Here is a 27,301-nt window from a genome sequence, read left to right as displayed (position 1 = left end):
CACATTTGCATGTTTTCGAACTGCTAGGTTGGCAGAAGCTGGAGCTGGCAGTGGGAGCTCGCTCCGCTCCTCGGATTCAAACCTCCGAACTTTTGGTCAGCAAATTCAGCAGCTCAGCGGTTTAACCCACTGCACCACCTGTAGTCTTAGTCTACACTGGCATATAATCCAGTGGAATGCAGAACATCTGCATTCAGAAATTGGATTATATGGCAGTGGAGACGGGGCCTGAGACGCTTCACTTCATTGTATGGACAGAGGTGCATCTCCAATGCAGAATGAATGCAGTTTGATCCCGCTTGGAATGCTGGGAGGAGTAGTTTGGCAGAGAGGGCGAAAGGCCTTGTGAAACTGCAAATCCCAGGACTCCAGAGGATTGAGCCACGGCGGGGGCCAAGCCGCATGTAGACGCGACCTCGAAGTAAGCAACAGGCAGCGCAAGGCCAGCCACATCCTCTCCCACTGCTGCCGCCGCCGCCGCCTCCTCTCTGCGGGCGAAAAGGAGGTGGTGGGTAAAGAGGAGCAGCCCCCTCCGCCCAGCCCAGAACGGAGCGCTTTCCGAGGCCGTTTGGCTCCAATCTCTTCCCGTTCCTTACTGCCACACTGCCATTCTCCAGCCTTTGCCTTCTGGCGCTGTGGAAGTCGACGCCCGACGCCGGAGCTGGGCAGGGCAGGGCAGGGCAGGGACGGCGCGAGGCCCAGAGAGGTAAACGGTCCGGCGCGCGCGAGGCAGAAGGGGAGGGAGGGGGGGAAGGAGCGCCCGCATCCAACGGGCCCGGCAGTCCTTGGCGCGGAGGCCTAGTCGGGGAGCTGCCGCCTCTTCCGCCCTAGCTGAGCGGGGAGCCAGCCAGCCACACACAGCGGCCTGGATGAGAAAGAGGAGCCTAAGCGGGAGCCAACGTCGCTGCCTCTCAGAAGGAAGGCGGAGGAAAGGAGGGGGCAGGTTTTTCGGGGCCTTCCCCGCGAACCGCATCCGAAAGAGGCAGTGCTGCTCTTCTGCGGCCCCGTCTACACATCTATCAATTTCTATCAATCTACTTCCCTCCCTGTCTATTTCTATCAATCCATTTCTCTCTACCAATCTACCTACCTATCTATCTGTATTTATTATTTATTTTATTTATTACATCATTTCTACCCCACCCTTCTCACCCCGAAGGGGACTCAGGGCGGCTTACAACATCAACATATTTATTTATTTATTTATTTAATAATAATAATAATAAACTTTATTTATACCCCGTCACCATCTCCCCAACGGGGACTCGGGGCGGCTTACATGGGGCCATGCCCAGAACAATACAATATAACAGACTATAAAAAAAAAACAACAAATCATAACACATTGAACAATACAATAAATGATAATATACATTACAACGCAAAATCAGAAGAACAATAAAAACAAGGGCGGGCCACATGAACACTAAGTTAAAATTCGGGGTGAGAAAAGAAATAAGAATAAAAACCACAAAGAACAGGGTCATAAAATAGTGGTGCAATCTGGAGGATAGATATTGGAAGAGAGCAACAGAGAAGATGTATGTAGTAATTACTCTCCAAAAGCACAATGGAAGAGCCATGTTTTCAGGTCTTTCTTAAAGGCTACTAACAGTATTTGTATTCCGCCCTTCTCACCCCGAAGGGGACTCAGGGCGGATCACATTATGTACATATAGGGCAAACATTCAATGCCCATAAACACATCGAACCGAGACAGACAGACAGACACAGAGTCAATTTAACCTTCTGAGGGGATGTTCGATTCTGGCCACAGGGGGGAGCAGCTGCTTCATCATCCACTCTGATGGCACTTCCTCATTCCAATGTTGTAAATTAGTTAAACTTGCCTCCCCACTTTTATAAGTGGTACCTTATTTCCTACTTGATAGATGCAACTATCTTTTGGGTTGCTAGGTCAGCAACAAGCAGGGGCTATATTTTATTTTTTAATTGACGGGTGCTCACCCCGCCACTGGCTGGCCTCGAACTCATGACCTCATGATCAGAGTGATTTATTGCAGCAGCTGTTTACCAGCCTACGCCACATTAAAACAATTATATATCACATTTAAAAATCCATTTAGATTAAAAATTACATTAAAATTGAGAGCTTACAGTAAAAAACCTACATAGTTATACATATATTTATCTATTTCTATTGATCTACCTACATATCGATCTACCTATCTATATATCTATTTTTATCTATCTTCCTACCTACCTACCCACCTACCTATTGGTCTATCTATTTATTTCTGTCTATCAGTTTTTTAACACACTGTGCCCTGGTGGCACAGTGTGTTAAAGCGCTGAGCTGCTGAATTTGCTGACCAAAAGGTTTCAGGTTCAAATCCCAGGAGCGGAATGAGTGCCCGCTGTTAGCCCCAGCTCCTGCCAACCTAGCAGTTCGAAAACATGCAAATGTGAGTAGACCAATAGGTACCTCTCCGGTGGGAAGGTAACGGCGTTCCATGCAGTCATGCCGTCCACATGACGTTGGAGGTGTCTATGAACAACGCTGGCTCTTCAGCTTTGAAATGGAGATGAGCACCAACCCCCCAGAGTCGGTCACAACTGGACTTAACCTCAGGGGAAACCTTTACCTTTACCTATCAGTTTCTATCTACCAATTTATTTCTGTCTATCTGTTTCTATCTATCTATTTCTATCTACCTACTCATTTATTTCTATCAATCTATCTACCGGTCAGCCTACCTACTTATCTACCTATTTATATTTATTTATTTATCTATCTATCTATTTATTTATCTATTTATTTATTTATTAGTAACATTTATATCCCACTCTTCTCACCCCGAAGGGGACTCAGGGTGGCTTACAAGCCATATGTATATACAATATATTATATTATTCACTAGCTGTGCCCGGCCACGCGTTGCTGTGGCTTATCTGGTGGTGTTGGTGAGAAATTGTTGAGGTAGTGGTGGTATTGAATGTCTGTTGCATGGTTGCCTTTATGTTTAGTATGCACACTGAAGTGGATTATATGGCAGTGTGGAGTCAAGATAATCCAGTTCAAAGCAGATAATATAAGATTCTAAATAGGTTATATAACTGTGTGGAAGGGCCTTGAGTCTACACTGCCATATAATCCAGTTAAAATCTGATAATCTGTGGAAGAGGCCTAAGTGAGGCCTAACTGTGCCTGTCCCCTGGGCTGAGTAGGTTGCTAGGAGACCAAGTGGGCCTTCAAACTGGCAGCAATTGGATAAAAACTATTATTCCTCTCCCTGTAATTAGGACTTTATTTTTCTTTTCTTTTTGTTGTATCAACCTAGAGCCATGAATGATGGGTTGTGTTACCAAATTTCGAGGTTGGGGGGCCTGTAGTTTTGTTGTTTTGTCCGCTGCCCTGATGCCATCACTCTTTTATATATATAGATATAGCACAATATAAGCATTATATATTACTATATTGTACTATAAAACTATATTGTAATGTTATTGGTAATGTTACGTATAATATAAATATACCATTATAATAGTGTATTATTATTATATTGTATTACATTATAATATTATTAATATTATATGCATATACAATATATTATATTATTAGTATAGCATAATATGATGATTATATATTATTATATTGTTATAGTGACATTGTATGGAATCTATCTATATCTGTTTCTGTCTATCGATCTACCTGTTGATTTACCAACCTATTGATATGCCTATTTATCTATTTCTGTCGATCTACCTACCTATATATTTACATATCGATCTACCTATCTATATCTATTTTTGTCCATCTTCCTATCTACTTATCTACCTATCTACCTACCAATATACCGTATCTATTTCTATATATCAATTTCTGTCTACCTATCTATTTCTATCTATATTTCTGTCTATCTATTTTTATCTATTTCTATCTATATTTCTGTCTATCTATTTTTATCTATTTCTATCTGTCTACCTACCTATCTACCTATTTATTTACCAACCTATCAATCTACCTGTTTATCTATTTCTATCTATTTCTATTGATCTTTTTACCAATCTACCAACATACCTATATGCCTATATATCAGTCTATCTTTGTATATATATATTTCTACCTACCTATTGATCTACTTACCTATTTCTATCAGTTTCTGTCTACCTATATTTCAGTCTACCTATCTATTTCTATCTATCTATTTCTACCTACTTACCTATCTATTTCTACCTACCTAACAACCTGCTTTTTTCCTCTTCAGAAAAGTCATATAATTCAGTGTCTGAATGCAGATTAATTGCAGTCATATGACAGTGTGGACTCATATACAGTAGAGTCTCACTTATCCAAGATATACGGGCCGGCCGAACATTGGATAAACGAAAATCTTGGATAATAAGGAGGGATTAAGAAAAAAAACCTATTAAACATAAAATTACATTATGATTTTTCAAATTAAGCACCAAAATATCATGTTTTACAAGAAATTGACAGAAAAAGCAGTTCAATACACAGTAATGTTATGTAGTAATTACTGTATTTACGAATTTAGCACCAAAACATTGCAACATTTACTACAAAAACAATGACTACTAAAAGGCAGACTGCCTTGGATAATACAGAACCTTGGATAAGTGAAGCTTGGATAAGTGAGACTACTGTAATCTAGTTCAAAGCTGTGTTCTGAAACTGGATTACCTGTATATGGCAGTATAGATCCAGTCAGAGTCTCAAATCATCTTAACAGTGTTAAAAAAATGAAATGAGATGAAATGAAATGTAAATAAAATGTACAATTGAAAACTCAAAATATATAAACATTAAAATAGAATTTTAATAGGATTATTAAAATCAATAGTTCACTATTTTAATATATTAATATATATATATATATATATATATATATATATATATTCCAATCAGCACCCACTGCCCAAGGCCACCTCTACACTGCCATATAATCCAATTTCCGAATCCAGATTATCTGCTTTGAAGTTGATTATGTGGCAGTGTAAACCTATATAATCCAGTTCAATGCAGTTCAACTGCCTTCTGGAACTGCATAACATGGCTGTGTGGATCCAGCCTGAGTGACCTGAGGCATTTCACATGTTCTCAGGTCCCTTCTACACTACCCTATTGTCCAATCTTTTGGATCTTTTTATGCCCATATGAATGAATTGTTTATTGTACTAGCCATAGGCCATGACATCAATAATATACAACCTTTATGGGGTGAGCAGAGTGGATCCCAAAAAGGGCTGCTCAGTTGTGGATACAGCTGCCAAACTACTCAACTGCCTCAGACTTTGAGAAAGAATGACTGAATCCATATCTACTGCCCATGTACCAGTCTGTGACTAGGGGCTTCCAGATTCCATGGTCCTATTCCCGTTGCCACTCACTGATCGCCATGGGACTTTTGTTGGTTTTGTTTTATTTTTCTTGGAAAACACCTGTGCATGAATTTGATTTATGTATGGAGATCAGTGCACAGCCAATCAACACACAGTCTTCACAGAAGGAAGTGCACATCTACTGGTATGATTAACTTGACAACAATAATAATAATCAAGTGCCTGGATATAAAATGGCAAAATCAAGATTTGCTTTGAGGGCAAGGTGTTGTGTGTGTCTGTTTATGCATGCATGTGTGCTGTGAATGGTTGAATCCATGTATCTAAAATCCACAATTACAGAGAGCTGACTCTATTCTTTATAGAACTATTCTTAACTCCAGTGCAAACATGCAGTACAGGCAGTCCCTGATTTACAGACACCTGACTTACAAATGACTCATAGTTAAGAACGGGGGTGAGACCACAGAAAGTGAGAGAAATCTACCCCTAGGAAGGGAAATTCACTCCTGAAAAAGTTATGGGGAAAAGGCGTCTCCATTGAAGGTTTATCACCAGACCTTGTTTCCACAACAAGCCAAATTTTTCAAAATTCAATTATTATAGGGACCGAAAGTAAGGTGAAATCTTCTGAACGTGGGAACAGACAGTAAAACAAACACCACAGGGTTGTTAACCCTTCCCTATGCTACCTAAAGCTTGGCTGCATGCATGTTGCTCCACATTTGTGGTTGGACTTTTGCAGATTTGATTATTCATAGATTTGATTTACATGTTATTTTCTAGGAATCTCTAGATCCCCCAGTGTGATTCTATGGTCAATTTTTCTATAGTCATGCTGGAGGACCTCGAGATTTCTAGAGAGAACATCTCTCCTAAGAATTTCAAGTTCCTCCAAGGTATTCTCTCGGATAAAAAAATAGTAATTTCTTCATTCATGATTTTTCACCTTCACATTGGTTCTATGTTCTTAACCCCAGTAAAGGGCTGACTGTAGATCTGTTGGCCACAGCTAATACACACGTTCAGCAAATTTCAGTCAGTCTTTTCTAGATAGTCTTAAGATTAATGGGAATATCATCTGCATTTGAGATAACCTTGGGATTCTTTCTTTCTCAGTGACAGAAGAGATGAAAAATACAATATAGAAGGAAAATAACTGCTGTTTTTTGTTTCTGACAGATACATAGCCCAAGAAACCAGAATTAAGATGAACAGTCAAGGACAGGTTGCCATGCTTCGTTGCTGGAAATGTCAAAAATATATTGCTAATTTTGAAAGTCTTATGAAGGAACAGACAACACATTTATTTGAAGTAAGTAAAACAATAAATAAAGAGGAGGTCTTCTAGGCTATTACAGGCAGTCCCCAAGTTACGAACAAGATAGGCTCTGTCGGTTTGTTTTTAAGTTGCATTTGTTTGTAAGTCGGAACAGGTACATTTTTAAATGTGCCTCCACCAACCCTCTCCCTCTCCCTCCCTCTCTCTCTCTCTCTGTGTTCCCTCACTACTTCGCGGTTTGCTTTTTGCGGATTCGCTGTTACGCAGTTTTTCAATAAATTCTAAAAGAATATTATAAATGATAAAAAAATTACAATTTACAGCCTAAGGAAGAGAGGAAGAAAAAGCCAAAGGGAGAGAATAGGAGCCCAAGTGGCAACGGAAGGAGAAAGGGGGAGATTTATCAACACAGGATTGGTTGATAAAGACTTAAAATAGCGTATAACTACTAAAATAATGTATAAATATATAGCGTCCCTGCTTTGTGGATTTTCACTTGTTGTGGGCGGTCCTGGAACCAATAATAATAATAATAATAATAATAATAATATTTATTTATTTATTTGACCAGTCATATGACCATTTCAAAATACAACATAAATAAACACAAGGCAAAAAGGAGGAGAGGGCAGCAACTGGCCTTCTGTGTAGAGTCTGGGAATTTGGTCTGGGAGTTGCTTGAGCCAGGCATAGACCTACAAAATTTGATTTCTGATCCTTTGATTGTCGCATAAGGAGGGGTAGATCAAAATCAGGCTTGGGAGAGAGAGACTTATGGCGTCTATAAAGCGAGATTTGGTCCTATTATAACGTTAAAGTCTCCTCCCAAAATGACAGAAGCATTTGGGTTCTGCATTATGAGATCACCAACATACATTTCCAAATCGGATCACTGGGCTCTGATCTGTGGTTTCCTCTTCAGTGGGGGCGTATATACATTAACTACCAGCAGCATGTGATGTTGGAATTGGGTCAACTCTGCCATTGCACTCTTTTTGGATGGAGGTAGGGGCCTAGTGCACACAAGTGATGAAGTGGAAACCAGGATCCCTATTCCTCTTTAGCTCTCCCGCACTTTGCCCCTGGCTCAGCCTTCACCATATATGAATGGAATCCACTTAATGTCAGTTCATCCACGGTCCATGTTTCCTGGATTAGTAAAATGTGGTGACGAGCGAGATAGTCTGTGAAACAGGAGTCTCTAATAGAAGCATGCCAACCAGCTACATTCCTTAATAGAATCGTGATGTTGTGCTTTGAACTTGATTGTCATTCCTCGAAAGGAGTATGGACTTTGACTTTGGCTTCAGTTACCCTTCATCTCTCCATCAGACACCTATCTCTATATAAGGATGACGGGGCTTGTGCTTCTAATCTGGGTCGTTGGGGAATAGAAGCTCCCGGAGTGGCAAGTTGTGAGTTACTGATAGGAATGTGTCCCATTTCTTTTGTAGGGGTTGCTGCGCCACTCTTGTCAAGTGAGAAGGGAGGTGAGGAGAACTGATTTCTCTGTGAAATGAACTCTTTCAGCATTGGGGAAGATTCAGTCAGGGTTATTGTATTGCTTTGATGTGACTTGTATTGTTCCTTAGTGTCTGGGATTCTGAGGATCTCTGCAAGGGCACTGTCATCGCTGTTGAAGATACTCTTGTTACGATTTCCTGTTGTCTTTCTGCAGCTATTTTCTATGAGTGAGGGGCTCAACAAGGCAGCCATAGGGTTCTCCTGTTGGGTCTCCATTTCGTCATCTACTGTAAATGATTGAGTGATCATATTTTGGAACTGGCCTATTTTGTTTTCCAGTTTATTGTTATTGTTATTCTGTTTGAGTATTAGAATTAGGTGTCTTGTTAGAGTTAATTGAGTTGTGAACTTGAAATTGGTGTTGTCTAGATGGAGGATCATACACTCTACCAGATATAAGTTCTCGAATCCATGGGTCACGAAAGACTCTAGTAATAGCAATGGAGTGTCTGTTCCAAAGGAAGTCCTTCAGGTGTAAGAGGTGGCTGGGGATTGAGGAATTACCAAAAATGAGAAGAACCTGTTTCTCATTAGGGCAGTTTGGTAAAAAAAATGATGGTCTTGGACGTCGATTGCTCCATGCTGGAGCTATAATGAATGGAACAGAGACATTTTTATGGTCTTTTTGTTTCTCCATCTGCTGTGGTCCCGGTGTTGAAATTGAAGCACAATCTGGTTTTTTTGGAGGACCCGCCTACATCTTTTCTCAGCTAATGGATCACAGTGATTAACAGCTGCTGCTAAGGAGGGTTCAGCGTGTCTCGGCAAGCTTTTGTTAACCCCTTGTTTGCCCTGAGAGGGAGGCTGCCAAAGGGATTCTTGAGTATCCCTTTTCCAAAATATGTGGGACCAGAAGTGTTTGGGATCTGGGGTTGCAGTTTGGGGCTTTTTTTTCCAGATTTGCATAAAAGTACATAATGAGATAACTTAGAGATGGGGCCCAAGTCTAAACTTACTGTGTTTCATATACTGTGTTTCTGGTGCTTCCCTGCCACAGTAGAAATAACCCTGAGAGGATGGTAATATTCCAGCCGTGAAAATGGCCAGAAGTGAATGATTAAACAGCCTGGTCTTCTGATTTCCCAATCAAAACCAATTGCGGGTTTTTGAACCAAACCTCATTTTCCTGCTCTTGAGGAAGCCCTACTTTTGAGGAGCTGAGGAGCCTATGACTGCTACCTAGTGGGTTATTGTAGTTCTGCAGGCCACATTCAGATCTTAAAATTAATCTACTTTTAAAATAAAATAACTACGCAATACACTTTAGTATCTATTCTATGTTTCAGGTGTCTAGCTTTCAGACAGACCTATGCTTAAGGAGCCAACATTTATTTTCTTTGTATTATTTTTCACCTGATGACTTGAAGAGAAACAGCTGGCCTTTTAAAACTTGTTAATAAGTTTTAAAATTTGGAATTTAATTTTGAACAGTATGTGTATATGTAATAACCTTGATGGTGAAACAGATGTACATGATCAAGATGTGAGAATTTAATTGTGTTGCATATCCAGGAGAGTCTCACTTATCCAACATAAATGGGCCGGCAGAATGCTGGATAAGTGAATATGTTGGATAATAAGGAGGGATTAAGGAAAAGCCTATTAAATATCAAATTAGGTTAAGCACCAAAACATCATGCTTAACAACAAATTTGACAGAAAAAGTAGTTCAATACGCAGTAATGCTACATAGTAATTACTGTGTTTACGAATTTAGTACCAAAACATCACAATGTATTGAAAACATTGACTACAAAAACATTGACTACTAAAAGACAGACTGCATTGGATAATCCAGAATGCTGGATAGCGAATGGTGGATAAGTGAGACTCTACTGTATATGAAAATGTTTTTATATATATATTTCTAAGTATAACTTACCAGTAGCTGCATTGTAAAATATTGTTTTCTTGATCTGCATGGATTTTGGCTTTGTTTAAAACTTGAGATTTCAAGTTGAAACATAAAATTTTCATTAGAGTGCATTTTGTAAAGCAAAGACTATTTCAAAGTTGTGTTGTGGTATAGAAATTTTATAAATTAAATATGGATTTCTTATTTTGTTTACTTTCTTTTGTTAGGTGCATAATAAAAAGGCAAAACATAATTAAAATATGTCAGAATAAAATTAACATGTTTGGATTTTAATTGAACAGCAACCTTGTTCTTCAGCTACCTCTCAGGACACCTGCAATGTTTGGCACATGAACGTAGACGCTCTTCCAGACTGGATGACTTGCATAATAGAAAAGGTAGGTTGTTTAGTACAGTTTTTTAATTAAAAACAAAGTCACTGTAATGTCCAACAAGATTTGGGTGCTTACGTTTTAGAAATAAAGTCAACATGCCTTTGGAATAACCATGTAGAATATGTGCTTATGTGGTTAGAATTGAGTGATGGCAAATGGGTTCTTCTTATCTTTTGATTTTTTTATTAATATTTTTCCAGGCAGGAACATAGGAAGGGATAGGAATGTTAAGATTAGTGTTAGTCTGTAGTAAAAAGTCAATGTATCTTCTATATAAAAGAGGGGTCTTATTGTCCTTTTATTTTTAAACCTAATAATCCTGTCTTCGTTTACCATCGTCTTGTATTTGATCATGTTTCAAGTTACTTATCTTCTTTTTCACCTTAAAAGTTCTTCTTGATTGTTCCTGCTAAATTGTATCTTTTTAAACTCTTATTTAGCTGTGTTTATTGTCAAACTAATCTTAGAAAATCATTAGTTAGTAAATTAGGGAGGTTTTTTGAGATTTTTAAAATTATTTTCAAAATTATTGTAAATAGTGCTACATAAAATTATGCAAACATTCAAAACATTTTCCATTGGTAACACATGTTTACATTATTGCCCCTCTTTCTTTCTGTTATGTATCCAGGATTTACTATATATCATTATCATTCATCTCCTTTTTTTTCACTGCACAGCCTTTCTGTTAACCAATATCTCTTATATGAGGGCTTTGTCCATATTATTTTAAATATATATATAACAATAATCATGTTCTAAATCAAAAAGTTTTAAAATCTCAGTCTTCTTGATCTCTTATTGAGCTTTTCTTTTCCTTTTCTCTTCCAACCGATCCCAAAGTTTTTAGTTCAGTTACTCGTAGTCTTTAGGAATTCTCCTTTCTTTAACATCTGCTTTTGGAAATTCCTGTGCTAGCCATTCAAGAATATGATCTCTCTTGTTCTTCTTTAAAGTCACTTTAAAGTTTCTTGAGCTTTTTATTTCCTGTGTTGCATTCAGCATTTACTTCAGAGGTCTGAACCACCTGTGCCCCCTTGCCTGATTCGTATATTTCAACTCCTTTCATAGAGATTCGATCTGGCATCTTTTGGCTCCAAATCTCTTCTGTAGTATATCGCAACTTAATTTGAAGCTTCTCTACTTTAAAAGCGGGTGTTAAGGAAAGGAGAATTCCTAAAGACGTCTTCTTGTTCCAGCGGTATGTATTGTCGCTTGATTTCTGTCTGGGCTTAGTATTGCAGAATCAAAGTTGAAAGGGACCAAAAGCACCATCTAGTCCAGCCTGCCTGCACCATGCAAGAATACATATACAACTGAAGCTCTGCTGAAAAAATGGCCATTAAACTGCTGCTTTAAAACTTTCAAAGGAGAGTCCACCATCCTTCAAAGAAGTCTGTTTTGCTGTCAAACAGTTCTTACAACAGTCAAGAAATTCTATTCAAGTTTAGGTGGAATCCCTTTTCTTGTAATTTGAACCTATTGGTTCTTGTTCTAGTCTTCTCTTCTTCTGGGAATAGGCAGGGGCTGTTCCATCCTGTTGTCCTCCTGTCTTCACTTTTTCTTTGCCAAAATGTATAGTACAAAGAAATACTAAATTGGCAAAAATCAGGAATTATTGAAACAGTTTTTGTCCCAGGTGTTTTTTGTTTCTATGTGTTGAGGGAGTTAACTGTTCATGGTAAATTACTGAAATTTGGGGATATTCTTCTAAACTGTGCAGGTGTCAATGCTCTAAATGCATACATGTGTAAGTTTTGTTTTGTATCAATCCTATAACCAAACATGTCTCCAGGAGATAAATATATCCCATCCTAGTTCATGGGGTTTAAAGCATTTTGAATTGTTTATAATAAATCTATTATTTTGAAATATATTGTGACAGCTAGTCTTCTAGGGGAGTTCATTCCTCATAGATTGTAGAATACAAAATTGTTTGAAGGCTGCTCCAAATGCCCTATTAGAGCATGTAGTAGTTAATGTAAATCTACAGTTAGAGTACTTACAATGTAAAGGAACATTTTGAAGTACTTAGGCTAAATGGCTATTAACAGATAGTTTTCAAATATTCGTATTCTCCAGCAATTTTAAAAATTACTAAATTTAATTTTTTTAGTCATAAAATGCTTTAATGTTTTCCTGTTATGTGGTAAAATAACATTTCTATTATGAATTCTTATTTCCTGCATTACAAAGAAGGCTTTTTTTCCTCCTCATTATCCATAGGCACAATGGACAACAGGAAAACTGAACTGCCCATTCTGTGGGGACCGTCTGGGGAGCTTCAACTTCGTCAATAATATGAAATGCTCCTGTGGCCAGTTTACAAATATCCATCTTTGCAAGAAGCGAACTGATTTCCAGATAATTTCTTCAGTTTTATCACCAATATCACAACTGAAGCACTTGTCACTTTGTACAGTTCAGTGTGATTTTAACATGGAAATGCAACAGATTATGAAAGGTGGAACTTTTAGAGCTAAAAATCAAGGACATTCATATAGGGTGAAAACTAATGATAACATGGGAAGATTAATGGAAGCACTTTGCCTAGAAGCGAAAGCAACTAACATTGAGATGAATAGCAAAAAAATACACTTCAAAGTGTCTCATCCGAAAACAAATCATTCAGTTTCACTGGCTGTGAATGACAGATACCCTGTAAAAGCTTTTCATAGAAAATCAAAAAGTTTGGACTTGAACTTCAGAGGGAGGCTTGTCTTGCTCCCTGCTTTATGTGGGACGTCTGCAACCAAGAAATCTCTATTTTCCAGGCAACACGAAAGTCAGCCTTCTAACTCAAAGGATTGTTCACAATTAATGTCCCACAGAACACATAATTATTTTCCTTTCTCACTTAAATCAAATACTGGTGAACATACTTTTTCAGTTACTTCCTACAGTGTATTAGCACAAGAGGAGACTGGATTCAATCCTCATTTAGCAGTTTCCAAAAACCACATTGAGAACTCTGCCAGTGATCAGCAGCTGTTCTTGTCTTCATCAGAAACGGAGAGGACTACAGAAGAAGATTCTGTGGAGGGGTACATCACATCTCTTGGTCTTTTTCAGCCCTTGAAAACTATTGAACAAAAGTTGAACAAGAGAAAAAGAAATCGATTAAACAGTTTGAGGAAAAAACAAAGGAGGCAAGAAGGGTGGTTGCAAAAGCAGGTACATATTTTGAAATTGTATTACATAAAGACATGTTGCTATTAGCAAAGCAACTTTTGAATGCATCCTATGATACTTGATAATTTCTGAAGATGCTGTTAAGGCTTCTAAACAAAGACAAAGTGTGGTGCCCGAGTTGCTGGTCTGCTTTGGTTTTCCATATGTTCAACACTTCTGTTTCTGTAGTACAGCAGACTCTAAGGTGACACTGTTACTGTAACAATGGTACATTCATTCCAATATTGCATTAAGCATGAGCCATGATTTTCAAACTTGAGCTATGGTGTTTATATTAAAATTTCTTGATTGACTGAAAACCATGGTTTGCCAGTTTGGACATCATGACAGTCCACAACTAGGCAAGCTTGGATGCAATGCCTCAATGAAATCATTAGCTCAAAGATTGCAGTCTTCCCTAGCTGTGAAGAATGCTAGACATTTTAATCAGAAATCGTACAAGGAATGTTCGTATGCATCTTTTAAAAAAATATTGTGTTTCTCCTGAGAAACAGAGCAGTGTTTTGCAACCTTCAGATATTTTCACCAAAGCTATAGTCAGCATGATTCTGGATTGGTCATGGTCATGGATTCTGGGTGTTGGTTGAAATCATTCATATAAAGCATGCATAAAACACTTCAGTCCAAAGTTTTAGTAGCAGTTCATTCTTTTTTCTTTCTATAAAGCAAGCAGGAAAGACTTGCTCTTTTCTTCAGTTTGCATTATGTAGTCTTAAGAATAATTTTATTCTTTTATATGAAATCACAGCTTCCTGTAGCATACTCTTCCATAAACAAATACTGTGTGCTCTTGTGCTGTCCTCCAATCTTGTAGTTACATTAAAGTAGACATGTAACACCCAACCAATTCCTTTAAACTTTTTTGTTTTAAAATCCTATTAGAGTAATAAGATTTTTGCCTGCCAACAAAAGGACAGCAAAGCAGGGGTCATCTGAATCTCTCTGGAAAGCGAGTTCCTAGGGGCAGCCAACATGAAGACTTTCTCTTCTCCACCAACTGTACTTGAGACTGATTGAAAGGCTCTCCTGATGCTCTCATGGCCCACAGGGTCATACAGGGAGATATGATCTGCCAGATAGCATGGACTTTTAAAGATCATAGCCAGCACTGTTTCTGTTTCACAGATGTATAGGTGCTTTTTTTGTCCTGACCCATCATACATTCTTAAAGTATATTTCAGCCTTTTGTACGACAGAAAAATAATATCTGCTGTTTAGGGAACGATAACAGTACCAAGGTGGCTACACTTTGTATTCAGGCCCTTTTTTCTTATTCTACCTGATAGTCATGTGTGTGCTGCAAGTTAGAACTTGAAGTTTGCTTTTCAAATTCTTTTTCTGCTCACTTAACACAAACAAGCCAGATGGATAAGCTGATGCTATCCCAGGGGAAACAAAAAAGGGGGTGGGGTGTCATAATGATTCAGGGATGCCTCTGTCTTTCAGTTCCTCCCAGGTATTCCATTTTATTAGTTCTTGTTGAGCTTCACATTCTAAAATATGTTTCAGTTGCTAGTGTGTATGTTGTTTTCATTCCCTTTAAATATAAAAAGGAAGTTTCTAAACTGTATTTTCGTATTATTTAAAGTAAATGCAATGTTATAATACTCTTCTCTCAAACAAAAGGATGTATTACCAAGTATTAACACAGAATGCCCCTGTGAATATTGTGTGACATACTAAAACACTAGAATTCAAATTGGCTGCAATTTCTGAACTGCGGTTATAGTTTTGCTACTAATATTAAAAGGAGATGCCCCAGTAAGCATGTAATATAAAAGTGTGATTCTTTTTTAACAGAAGGGGGCACCAGATTTCCTCTAGCTACACAATAATGCAGCACTGTAAACATTTTTATGAATGAACATGGCATGGCACAGTGTGTTTTATTATTCCCTTTTATATTTATACTCAAAGTGGTTCTCAGTTACATAAGTAATTTTCCAGTATAACTAAGGCAGGAAAATACAAATACAAAAGGAGGGAAAATAATAGTCATTGCTATAATCATAAGTTCCTATAAAGGTTGATCAATGTCCAAGTCTAAGTTTCCTTGCAAGTATTGTCTATATAACATTCCTTCTAATGTTGCAAACACTTTTAGATTTTTTATCCATTGTACCACAGGTAGAGGAAAATTGTCTCTCCAGCAATAAAAGATAAATCTTTTAGCAGTTAAAAGTGTCTAAAATCAACGTCCAATGTCCATGTATTAATTTCCAAGAACTAGATAATAGAATAACTTCATTGTAATTGTATACTGTACAACAAAATTAAATGCTATCACCAATCACCCATCCTTCCACATTCTAATCGCTATTTCATAACCCCTAATGCCAAATCAGTGTAAAACTACAGAGTTCAGTATTGTCATAGCTCTAGGATAAAAGCTATCTCTCAGCCTATTTGTCCTTGTTTTTATCATCCTACACCATCTACCAAATAGTAACAAAAAGAATGTCTGGGGTAAGATGGATCCTTAAGAATATTTTGAGCTTTCTTAAGGCAGCAGGAATTATACAGTTCTTCCTAAGAGGGGAGAGGACAACCAGAAATTCTCTGGGCAGTAGTGGTAATCCTCTGGAACACCTTCCTATCTGCTACTGTGCAATTAGCAAACCATATGCAGTTACCATAGGTTAGAATACTCTCTATAGCACAGTGGTAGAAAGTCACCAGTGGTTTTTCATTCAATTGTTGGTTCCTTAAAAGTCTCAAATAATACAATCTCTGCTGGGCCCTCTTAACCAGAGCCAAAGTATTAATGCCTCAGGGCAGATCTTCCTTAACAGTGACACCCAGGAACTTAAAACTGGCCACCCACTCCACTTGGTCTCCATTTATAACCAAAGGCTGAATTTCTGATCTAATCTTTCTGTTATCTATATATATAAAAGAGTGATGGAATCCTGGCGACCGCCAAAACAACAAAACTAAACACTCCACAACCTCGAAAATTGACAACACAACCCATCATCTACGCCTCTAGGTCGATACAACAAAAAGAAAAGAAAAATAAAGTCTTAATTAGAGGGAGAGGAATAATTGTTTTTATCCAATTGCTGCCAGTTAGAAGGCTAAGCTCCACCCACTTGGTCTCCTAGCAACCCACTCAGCCCAGGGGACAGGCAGACTTAGGCCTCACTTAGGCCTCTTCCACACTGCCTATAAAATACAGATTATCAGATTTTAACTGGATTAGATGGCAGTGTAGACACCCTGACCAAACTGTTTTAATACTATCAGTTGAGGTCCTTGGGAAAAGTACATGAAATTCACAGAAGATAAGAACTAGATGTCTCAAAATTCTTCCTGTTTTCCATTATTTTTTAGATATCATATGTATTTTTCAGATTTTCTGAACAACTGAACACCTTTTAATGAAAATATGCATTCAGTACAGAATGCTACAGAATTATGGATTAACATCTAAGGCCGATTTGTAAAATATTACTTATAACCATGCAGATTCCTCAGTAATCCAAGATAAGATGTCATTGTGCTTACTACAGCCTGCAAATGTCAAAAAGAACATTTGGCAGTCTTCTCCACTGTGGGAAGATTCACTTTTATTGGCTGAAGTGCCCAAGACTGTGTATATATTCTGTTTCAAGTAGTTTCTGAATGTAATCTAAACCAAAAATATAAGGATGCAGCCCAGAATCAATAGTTATAAGTGGAAAATGGACTTGGTAAACCAGCTTAATTAATGTAAGGAACAAAAGACCATGGAGTCAAGAGTACGTGGGAAGAACAGCGAGTGCCAAGCTCAGTACTTTTTCACTTGAAGGACAACACTCTCCTCTCCCTTGAGTGTGAAGAAGTAAGTAAAGAGATGGCCCAGGATTGGCTGCAAGAAACAAGCCTGAAGATTCACTTCCATGTGCACTGGCAATCATAGAAACTGATGAGTTTCAGCCAGTAAGCACTGGCTCTAGTACAAGGTCACCAAGAGAAGCAGCTGCAGAATGTTTCTGAGCCATTGTGACATTTCAGGGGATCCTGGGATTCAAGCCTTTGCTCCTAGGAATGAAAATAGATAATTGTTATATAACAAATGTTTACAAAATATTTATAGCCCTAATATAAAACCATGAGAAATTTAAAAAGAGTTTCTTATGTATCATTTAAGAAAGTATTTGAAGGAGTGTTTGTTCAAGCAGCAAGACAAGTCAGACTACCAGTTAATCCCTCAATGTAGACTAGAGTCCTTTCATTTTGCAAGTGCCGTCATCTATAGCAGTGGTTCTTAACCTGTGGGTCCCCAGGTGTTTTGGCCTACCATTCCCAGAAATCCCAACCAGCTTACCAGCTGTTAGGATTTCTGGGAGTTGAAGACCAAAACATCTACAGTTTGAGAACCACTGTTCTGTAGTTTTATATACAGTAGCCTCATTCTTGTATGCTCTTGATGGGAATTGGCAGATGCTGGATAATTGTAGTTTCTGGTTGCTTGAAAGTTGCTATTAAAATAGGCGTAATACTATACCTCATACTATACCATACCATAAACTCTATTGGCTTGATAATAATATTGAAATACAGTAATTAAAAGGAAATAAAACTTAAATTAATATGACATAGCTTTACTGTATTATAAAAACAGCTTTATATTTTTAAAAAATTATTCCTTATGCTTTTTTGTCTTTTTTGTAAGTTTGGGGAAAGATTCCAGTGAAACATACATGTGTTATGGAGGGGGGTTGTAGTTGAGGAATGACTGGTAGTGTGCGTGTGTGATAATGATGTGTCTATAAATGAGTGGAGAATATTGGGTGCATGATGTGCAAAAAGAGGGCTTAGTTATGATGTGTTTTGCATGTGTAATTTGGGAGGGCATCTGAGAGGAGGAGGGAGGGAAAGAATGGGTCGCCCATGGTTCAGGCAGTGATAATAAAGCAAAGACAGAGAGGTGAGGTAAATTGTTATTTAACGGCTTTCTATTCTGATTTGGGAACAGGTTACTTGTCTTTAAGTCTTCTGAGAAATAGGTGCTTTCTAACTACATGGTAGTCATCACACAAAACAGCTTGTTGGCTTCACTTGTTCGCCGGGGACTGGGGCTGTAGCTATAGAGAGAGCTAGTAGCTGCTAGCTCCACTCCCAACCAAGTCTTTGATTCAGGCCCCATCTACACTGCTATATAATCGAGTATCTGAATCCAGATTATCTGCTTTGAACTGGATTATATGATAGTGTAGATTCATAATCCAGTTCAAATCAGATAATCTGGATTCAGATACTCAATTATATAGCAGTGTAGATTCAGCCTCACTTCCTTTCTGTAGATGCCCCACTTTCCTAAAACCAGTGGCTCAGGCAAAGGACCTGGGACTATGTACACCAAAACAATACACAACCCTAAGAAGTAAGTAAACAAGCTTCCACTCAACTCACATAAACAGCTTTCTAACAGTCACAACCACCTCAATAGGAGACAATGCAATCAGTAGGTTTTTTCATTTCAAGGTTTCCAGGAACCATTTTCTAAAGGGCTAAGCAAAAGAGAGAGAGATAATAGAACAATTGATAGAAAATAACAAACAACAGAGTGAAACAATTGAGAACAATACAGAATAAATATAAATATTGTAAGAGAGACGCATCCACAACATTACTTGAAAATTTTACTGCATTACTGCATTTTAAATAGCATTGTGAATGGCAAATCACTACTGTTCCTGTTGAGTGTATATTGTATGGATGTCATTTTTTTTTAGGTGAGAGTGCTATGATGCTCTGTGGAGAGATGTTCTAAAGGTCTGTCAGTTGTTTTAAGAAATAAAAGCCTTTATGGAAGCTAAAAGGGAACAGGGAATGGAAAGCTAGATGAAATGGCTGTGCATGCCCCTCTCATTTCCCCACAAGCAATAATAGTATTATTCTCTTTGTTCTATGTAGTATTAATCTTTGTTCTGTATATTTTAATGTATGCATTTTAATAGTATTATGTTTTATCTGTTCTTTTAACTATGTTGTACCCTGCCTCAAGCCATGAGGAGAGGCGGGTAACAATTCATTATTATTATTATCAACACAACGATGTTGTATGGCACAGCAAACAAGATAGATATGCTGGATTTTGTTTAGCAAAACCACAAGTCGAACACTTCCCAAGTATCTAGGACTGTGTGATGTATTTTCTGATGATGTGTGCAGATCCCAGTAGGGTGGCCTTTTGCAGTTGGCAGATGGTGATTTTGTCAATGTCTATTGTTTCCAAATGCCGGCTGAGATCTTTTGGCACGACACCCAGTGTGCCCATCACCACCGGGACCACCTGCACTGGTTTCTGCCAGAGTCTTTGAAGTTCAATCTTGAGGTCCTGATAGCGGCTGAGTTTTTCCTGTTGTTTTTCATCTATGCGACTGTCACCTGGGATGGCAACATCAATGATCCAAACCTTTTTCTTTTCCACAACTGTGATGTCTGGTGTGTTGTGTTCCAGAACTTTGTCAGTCTGGATTCGGAAGTCCCACAGTATCTTTGCGTGCTCATTTTCCAATACTTTTGCAGGTTTGTGATCCCACCAGTTCTTTGCTGCTGGCAGGTGGTACTTGAGGCATAAGTTCCAATGAATCATTTGGGCCACATAGTTGTGCCTCTGTTTGTAGTCTGTCTGTGCAATTTTCTTACAGCAGCTGAGGATATGATCAATGGTTTCGTCAGTTTCCTTGCACAGTCTGCATTTTGGGTCATCAGCTGATTTTTCAATCTTGGCCTTAATTGCATTTGTTCTGATGGCTTACTCCTGGGCTGCAAGGATCAGGCCTTCTGTCTCCTTCTTCAGGGTCCCATTCGTGAGCCAGAGCCAGGTCTTCTCCTTATCAGCTTTTCCTTCAATTTTGTCAAGGAACTTTCCATGCAGTGTTTTGTTGTGCAGTGTGTTGTTGTTATTATTATTATCATTAATAATCCTTATGTTTTAGAGTTTGATAAATCTATGGTGCATCTGTTATCTGAATATTTTTTTAGAAAAGATCATTTAAATATCTCTGAGATTTTTACAGAAACGTAGTTTTCTGTATTGATCACAGCACTGTTGCACTTCTAACTGTAACTATCGCCACTGTAATGTTGACTGAAAGATAATCCCTAGTTTGTTAAATATGCACAGGGCACTCTTTTTAATTGTAACATTTTAGCAACCTTCTGAGATTCTCTAGAGACAGTATCTTAATGGATTTTAGAGGGTTTGTACTAGTAGTGTACAGGCTTACCATGCCATTGTCTCTGAAGTCCCTTGGAAGCAGTATGTAATCCGGTTTGATAGTCACAGCAGTGAAGTCAGGTGTGCTAGTGTTCGCCTGTGTGCAGTATAGTTCTTCCAGATCAGTATTTGTGAAAGGTAGTGTCCTTAACATGAAGGCAAGAACATAACAGTGCACTAGATTTATCTGATGCAGTTGCTTCTACCCTATAAAACCTCGTCACATTGTTGGTTTTACTGAAATGGATTTTACTTTTTAGTATGACATAATCTCTATACATACACGGAGGGAGGGAGAGAGTTCCAGGAAAGTCAGTCAGTATCTGAAATATGATATAACGCAATGACCAACAGATTATTTGTATTCATCTATGTTCTCCAAATGTTCTCTCTTAAGTTCTCCCTCCTTCGTTGTGTTCAAAGTCATGAGAGTATAAGTCAAAATAAAGGAAGACGTTTTAATTACTCCTCGCTTCCAGAGCACTAGTCAGGATGAAAATGAATGAGTCCGGCAAACTTCCCTGCAGTAGATTGTAGATGGATGGAGAATGTTTGTGTGAACTAATTGGAAAAGCACAATCAACAGATGGCCATCTAGCCTTTGTAATAAAAATAATAACAACAATAATAGAAACCCCAGGGCCATAACGTTCAACTCCCTTCTGCCATGCAGGAAAAGCACAATCAAAGGACCCACTGAGTGGTAGGAGGGAAATAGGTTTTGGAAGCAAGCAAGGTTAGAGGGAAAGGATCTGGGTGGCAGGCAAGGGAGACGTGGGAAAAAGTCTTGACAGCGCGCGGGGGGGGGGGGGGGGGGGGGAGATCAGGAAAGAGGATGGAAAGCTTGGAGGGGGAGGGGGAGGGAAGCTCAGAGCCCCTCAGTATACTTAGCAGAGCTCCAGCCACTGGTCTATTTGATTATCATTGAAAGTTGAGATGTGAATTCAATTCTTCATTTTTTTCATTCTGTATTTTTTATTTTCTAATATTATAATATCTCAATAGGTGACCCCTTTATCCTTAAATATTCTCCTCTTCTGTATAGATTCCCATCAGATGACACCAATAAAGGAATCTTATTATATAATGTATTCTATCCATGTTTTAATGTAATTATTCAGAAAGAGTTTTCTGCAATCGTAACATCCAAGTATTTTACCTTCTTGTCTATTCTTTTTTTGTGAAATCATTGTATATGTTTTACAGTACATTACACAGTAAACAAATTTATGTGTAAACAGTCAACAATCCATACGCTACCTTTAAAGCAGAGGTACCCAAACTTTTTAAACAGGGGGCCAGTTCACCGTCCATCAGACCGTTGGAGGGCTGGAATAGTTTTTTAAAAAAACTATGAACAAATTCCTATGCGATGCACACTGCACACATCTTATTTTGAAGTAAAAAAACAAAACAAGAATAAATACAGCCTCAATGTTAATCATAATCATAATAAAAACAATAAAGAGGGTTGGAAGAGACCTCTTGGGCCATTTAGTCCAACCTCCTGCTGCCTTTGTGCACCAAAAGCACTAGCAAAGCACCCCTTAATAATTAATTATTAATTAAATAATAATTAAAATACCATTATAAACAAGCAAAGCTTTGGAAGGCACGCACCAGGCAAGGGAGAAGACGGGAAAGTGTCAAAGTATTGCAGCGCAGCGGTAGTAGTATGAAAAGCAATGAAAAGCAGACATTCTCACCTTCCGGAGACCCTCGCACTCGAGTTTAACCCCAGCCGCTGATGGTTACACACACTTTCAGTGGCGTCCGGCAGTCCCCCTCAGCTTACAGATTTATGGCTTTACAGCTTCTCCTTCACACTTCTGGCCATCAATTAGTCAGGCTCCAGCACGCCCCGCTATTATTTATTTATTTATTTACAGCATTTATATTCCGCCCTTCTCACCCCGAAGGGGTCTCAGGGCAGATCACATTACACATACAGGCAAACATTCAATGCCTTTTAACATAGAACAAAGACAAACAAACATAGGCTCAGAGCGGCCTCGAACTCATGACCTCCTGGTCAGAGTGATTCATTGCAGTTAATTGCAGCTGGCTTGCTCTCCCGCCTGCGCCACAGCCCAGGCTAGCAGCTCTGCTTCTCCAGGAATCAGTCTTTCACCGAAGACACACAGATTCTCAGCATAAGCAGGCTCACCAGAATAGCAGGCTCCCGTCTCTGGCCCGACGTGCAGCTCCAGCTTTCTTTTCAGCTCCAAACCTGGATCAGCATCAGGATCTGGATCAGTACGGGCCTGGGCCCATAACCCAATGTCAGAGTATTGCAGCGCAGCGGTAGTAGTATGAAAAGCAATGGAGCGCAGAATGAAGTGACACTTCGAGACGTCAGTAAAAGCAATATACAAAGCTTTACTGAATGGAGCAGTAAACAGCACAGACTCTTGCAGACGACAAACAAACACAGGACTGATCTGTTCTCCAACAGATCTCAAACTCGACTCGAACTCAAGACAGACTGAACTGATGCAATAGATATGCACATACTCTTGTATCTGGATCCTCCCTAATTCCAGCCACACACCAAGGTCATCATAGCTCATTAGTGATTAACTCTTTACAGACTATCACACACTCTGGATGATGCAATCTGACTGCAATACAAGCATGGCACAAATTACATTTAAACACTCTCATTACACAAATCTCACATTGACAGAAATGTGTTCGCCTTTCCCTCCTACCCGTGCCACACGGACCTTCCTCGGCAGAGGAGGAAGGAGCTGCCGCCACAGGGACTTTGATGGGCCGCATGTGGCCCCCGGGCCTTAGTTTGGGGACCCCTGCTTTAAAGCTATTCTAGTAAAGAGGCATTTTGTAAATACTCCTACCAACATGTAGGTTTTTTATCATCAGGAATTTGGATATCAATTAGAAAAGACTAAAATCTATACTGTTATTTAAAGTGTTCACTTTAAGCTGCACAAATGCAAAATGCTAGATCACAGTCACCAAATTTATTATATGAAAAATGAAATAAGAAAAGGGCACCTTGGTGACTGATTTAAGTTGGCATGTGTTTTTCAAAAGCTGCAAAATTGTATTATCTAAAAGTGTCTAAAAGAAAGACCACAGTAAAACTTTGAACTCAGCCTCTCAGCATCTTTATTCACCTCCTAACATTCAGCTTTGAATTTTTACCAAAATTGATGTTTTTGCTAAGCTTGAGATTGACAAATCACACATTTTTATGCATATTCGGGACTGAGGGGTGATCTTCAGATGGGAGGAGCAAAGGGATTTACTGGTATGAGTCCATTTTACATTTAAGCTGATACCAGTCAGGCTTCATTTCAGTCATCAATGTCAATCCAAGCAATTGTAGCATGGATCTCAATAATTATGGCTGATCTTTTTAGACTACAGAAGAAAATCGTTGCTTTTTTCACTATATTTTAGATTGGCTCCTCCAGATACTTTATACAACCCTACTTCAGAATATCTTGAAGTATGTGAGTTTTCAAGCATGATAGTGCATCTTGTAGATCACAAACTAACACAAGGAGAGTCTCTAGAGTGCAATTAGTGAAACCATTATCTTACATGGATAAATTTACATGGCAGCCTGTAATAACCGTTTCTGGTTGATCCAGGGTCACTAGAAATGTGTGCATAGATTCTCTTTGTGAAACACAGTAATCCCAGACAGCTATTTTTAACTCAAAAAGGATTTCTGGTTCCTGTGAAATTTATTTAATAATATATGTAGGATTGAAACATTCAGTAATGATGTTGCCTCCCAGCATAAGTCTGGGTCTTTATAAAGAAGCATCCTTTAAACTTGGTTTAGTTCTCAGTTTGGAAACAACCAACTTCCTGCGTCACATTCAGCAAGTTGGTTTTTTCCCCATTTTTGATATATATTTTAATTTGATAAGAGACATGGTTTGATTTATCATTAAAAAAGGAAAACATGAAAGGCACTACAGACTAATTCAGCCAGAGAAGTCAGCCATAGCAGAGCACTAGATGAACACAATATTATTTGAGAATACAGAAATTCTAGACCACTCTGAACAAAATCTGGTTTACCAGTATTTAAAAAACATCAGAATCAAGACAGTAAATAAAGAGCACCACACAGAAACAGCAATCCTAAACTCAAAATGAACTCTCTACAACAATCAAGTTCTAGTTAACACCTCCCAAACAGAGGATGCCTCCGAGCAACAAAACCCAGACTACCTCTATGCAGATACCCTCACCAATTGACTTTACAGTTTCATGGCTATTCAATGCTATTCAAGCTCGCTAATTGCAACATTCACACTTGCTTCAACAGACAAGAGTTCTTCCTCCCTCCCTAGACACCCCACAGATATATATACACTCCACTTGCTTCATTGCCAACAGAACATCTGAAGATGCCAGCCACAAATACAGGCAAAACGCCAGGAGAGAATGCTACTGGAATATGGCCATACAGCCCATAAAGCTCACAGAAACCTAGTGATTCTGGCCTTGAAAGCCTTCAACAACATAATATCTGGAGAGCCACATCTGCTCAGCCCTTCACCATAGCTTCAGGCTCCATAACTTAAAGCTGGAATGTGTCCAGAGGAGGGCGACTAAAATGATCAACAGTCTGGAGAACAAGCTGTATGAGGAGCAGCTTAAAGAGCTGGACATGTTTAGCCTGCAGAAGAGAAGGCTGAGAGGAGACATGATGGCCATGTATCATGATGTGAGGGAAAGTCATAGGGAGGAGGGAGCAAGCTTGTTTTCTGCTGCCCTGGAAACTAGGACGCGGAACAATGGCTTCAAACTACAGGAAAGGAGATTCCTAACTGTGAGAGCTGTTTGGCAGTGGAACTCTCTGCCCCAGAGTGTGGTGGAAGTTCCTTCTTTGGAGGCTTTTAAGCAGAGGCTGGATGGCCATGTGTTGGGATGCTCTGAATGCGGTTTTCCTGTTTCTTGGCAGTGGGTCTGACTGGATGGCCCACGGGGTCTCCTCCAACTCTATGATTCTATGATTTCACTTGCCCTAGAATCACAGAATCATAGAGTTGGAAGAGACCTCATGGGCCATCCAGTTGTTGTCTGGCTAACAAAAAACATGAAAAATTTCATGCCATTGGCTGCAATGGGAGGGAATCCGAGGCTCATCCCCCCCCCTTGGTTTTTGGGCTAGAGGGGTAAAAATCACCACACACGGAGGGCAATTCGATCCCTTTTGGCCCACCAACTTTTAAAACATTTGGGTCTTCTCCAGGGTACTATTGTTATTAATAATAATATTATTATTAACACCCATTGACACATATCAGATGTAATGCATAGACATTCCTCACCCAGGCTCAGATTAGATTCCCAGAGTAGCTATGGTTCTTAATATATATATATATATATATATATATATATATATATATATATATACATTATATATATACACATACATATATATATATACATACATATATACATACATACACATACACCCATTTCCACGCATCAGATATAATGCGGAGGCGTTCCTCTCCCAGGCTCAGCTTAGATTCCCAGAGTAGCTATGGATATATATATATATATATATATATATATATACACACACACACACACACACACACACACACACACACACACACAGTATTCCCTCACGTATTGCGGGGGTTACGTTCCAGGACCACCTGCAATAAGTGAAAATCCACAAAGTAGGGACACTATATTTATTCTATGTGTGGAGGAGAGCAAACCACAGACTACTCACTACAGTGTAGTCTGTACTTTATTTTAGCAGTTACAATATACAGTACACCGGCAGAGAAGAAGAATAGAAGCTAAATAATCCTTTTTATTTCCAACCCTTCTCTACCCTCCCCCCTCCCTTTATTTCTGCCTTTCCCCCCCCTTCCAAAACCCTTTGCACACCGCAAAAACCCGCTAAACAGCGAGAATAGCACAATAAATGTGTACATTAATATTAATTGAAAACCCGCGAAACAGCGAGGGAGTGAAAAGTGAACCGCAAAGTAGCGAGGGAACACTGTAGATATATATTATTAACACCCATTGGCACACATCGGATGTAATGCATAGGCATTCCTCTCCCAGGCTCAGCTTATATTGCCAGAGTAGCTATCATTCTTTATATCTATCTATCTATCTATCTATCTATCTATCTATCTATCTATCTATTTATTAACACCCATTGATACACATCAGCTGTAATGGGAAAGCAGCCTTCTGTCAGTACCTGCTTATTGTTACGGGGCAGAAACAAAAGGAAAACTAAAGCAAGCACGATGACTATGTGGATTTTATTTTCATGTCTCCTCTCCTTTCCTATGAAAATCATTTGTTTTGTGTCGGCGAACAGTCGAAACAAAATGATAGCATGAAAGAAATGATAGAAAAATTTTCGCGCACATCTCTACTGTTTAATGCACCTTCAAACTGATTCCAAACTGCGGCCCCTAGAAAACGCATTCCACCAAAGTGCGCTGCAGCACAAATTAAAGTTTTAAAGTGCATTAAGTCAAGTCGGGGAAGTC

At 38.8% G+C, this 27,301-nt stretch overlaps 1 protein-coding gene and 1 non-coding gene across 4 annotated transcripts in view; both read left to right on the top strand.

Annotated features, from left to right (window-relative positions):
* Positions 1 to 307: 307 nt before the first annotated feature.
* rnf180 (ring finger protein 180) overlaps positions 308 to 27,301 on the top strand; it is a 68,486-nt gene continuing 41,492 nt past the window's right edge. Inside the window, exons 1-4 of one of the 3 annotated variants that reach the window (XM_008124875.3) lie at positions 308 to 706; positions 6,508 to 6,640; positions 10,289 to 10,384; positions 12,608 to 13,555. In XM_008124875.3, coding sequence (XP_008123082.2) covers positions 6,536 to 6,640; positions 10,289 to 10,384; positions 12,608 to 13,555 — 1,149 coding nt within the window. In that variant the 5' untranslated portion in view covers positions 308 to 706; positions 6,508 to 6,535. Of the gene's footprint in view, positions 707 to 6,507; positions 6,641 to 10,288; positions 10,385 to 11,452; positions 11,583 to 12,607; positions 13,556 to 27,301 lie in introns of those variants that run through there. The other 2 variants (XM_008124891.3, XM_008124886.3) reach the window with 2 other exon arrangements.
* Positions 6,096 to 6,195, top strand: mir5429 (microRNA mir-5429). Its single transcript, NR_130029.1, has one exon. It is a non-coding gene; the product is annotated as a microRNA mir-5429 (primary transcript).

The sequence above is a fragment of the Anolis carolinensis genome, chromosome 2 (genome assembly GCF_035594765.1).
Source record: "Anolis carolinensis isolate JA03-04 chromosome 2, rAnoCar3.1.pri, whole genome shotgun sequence".
Taxonomy (NCBI): Eukaryota; Metazoa; Chordata; class Lepidosauria; order Squamata; family Dactyloidae; genus Anolis; species Anolis carolinensis.
Note: the sequence above shows the minus strand (reverse complement) of the source record. Positions and strands in the feature narration are given on the sequence as shown.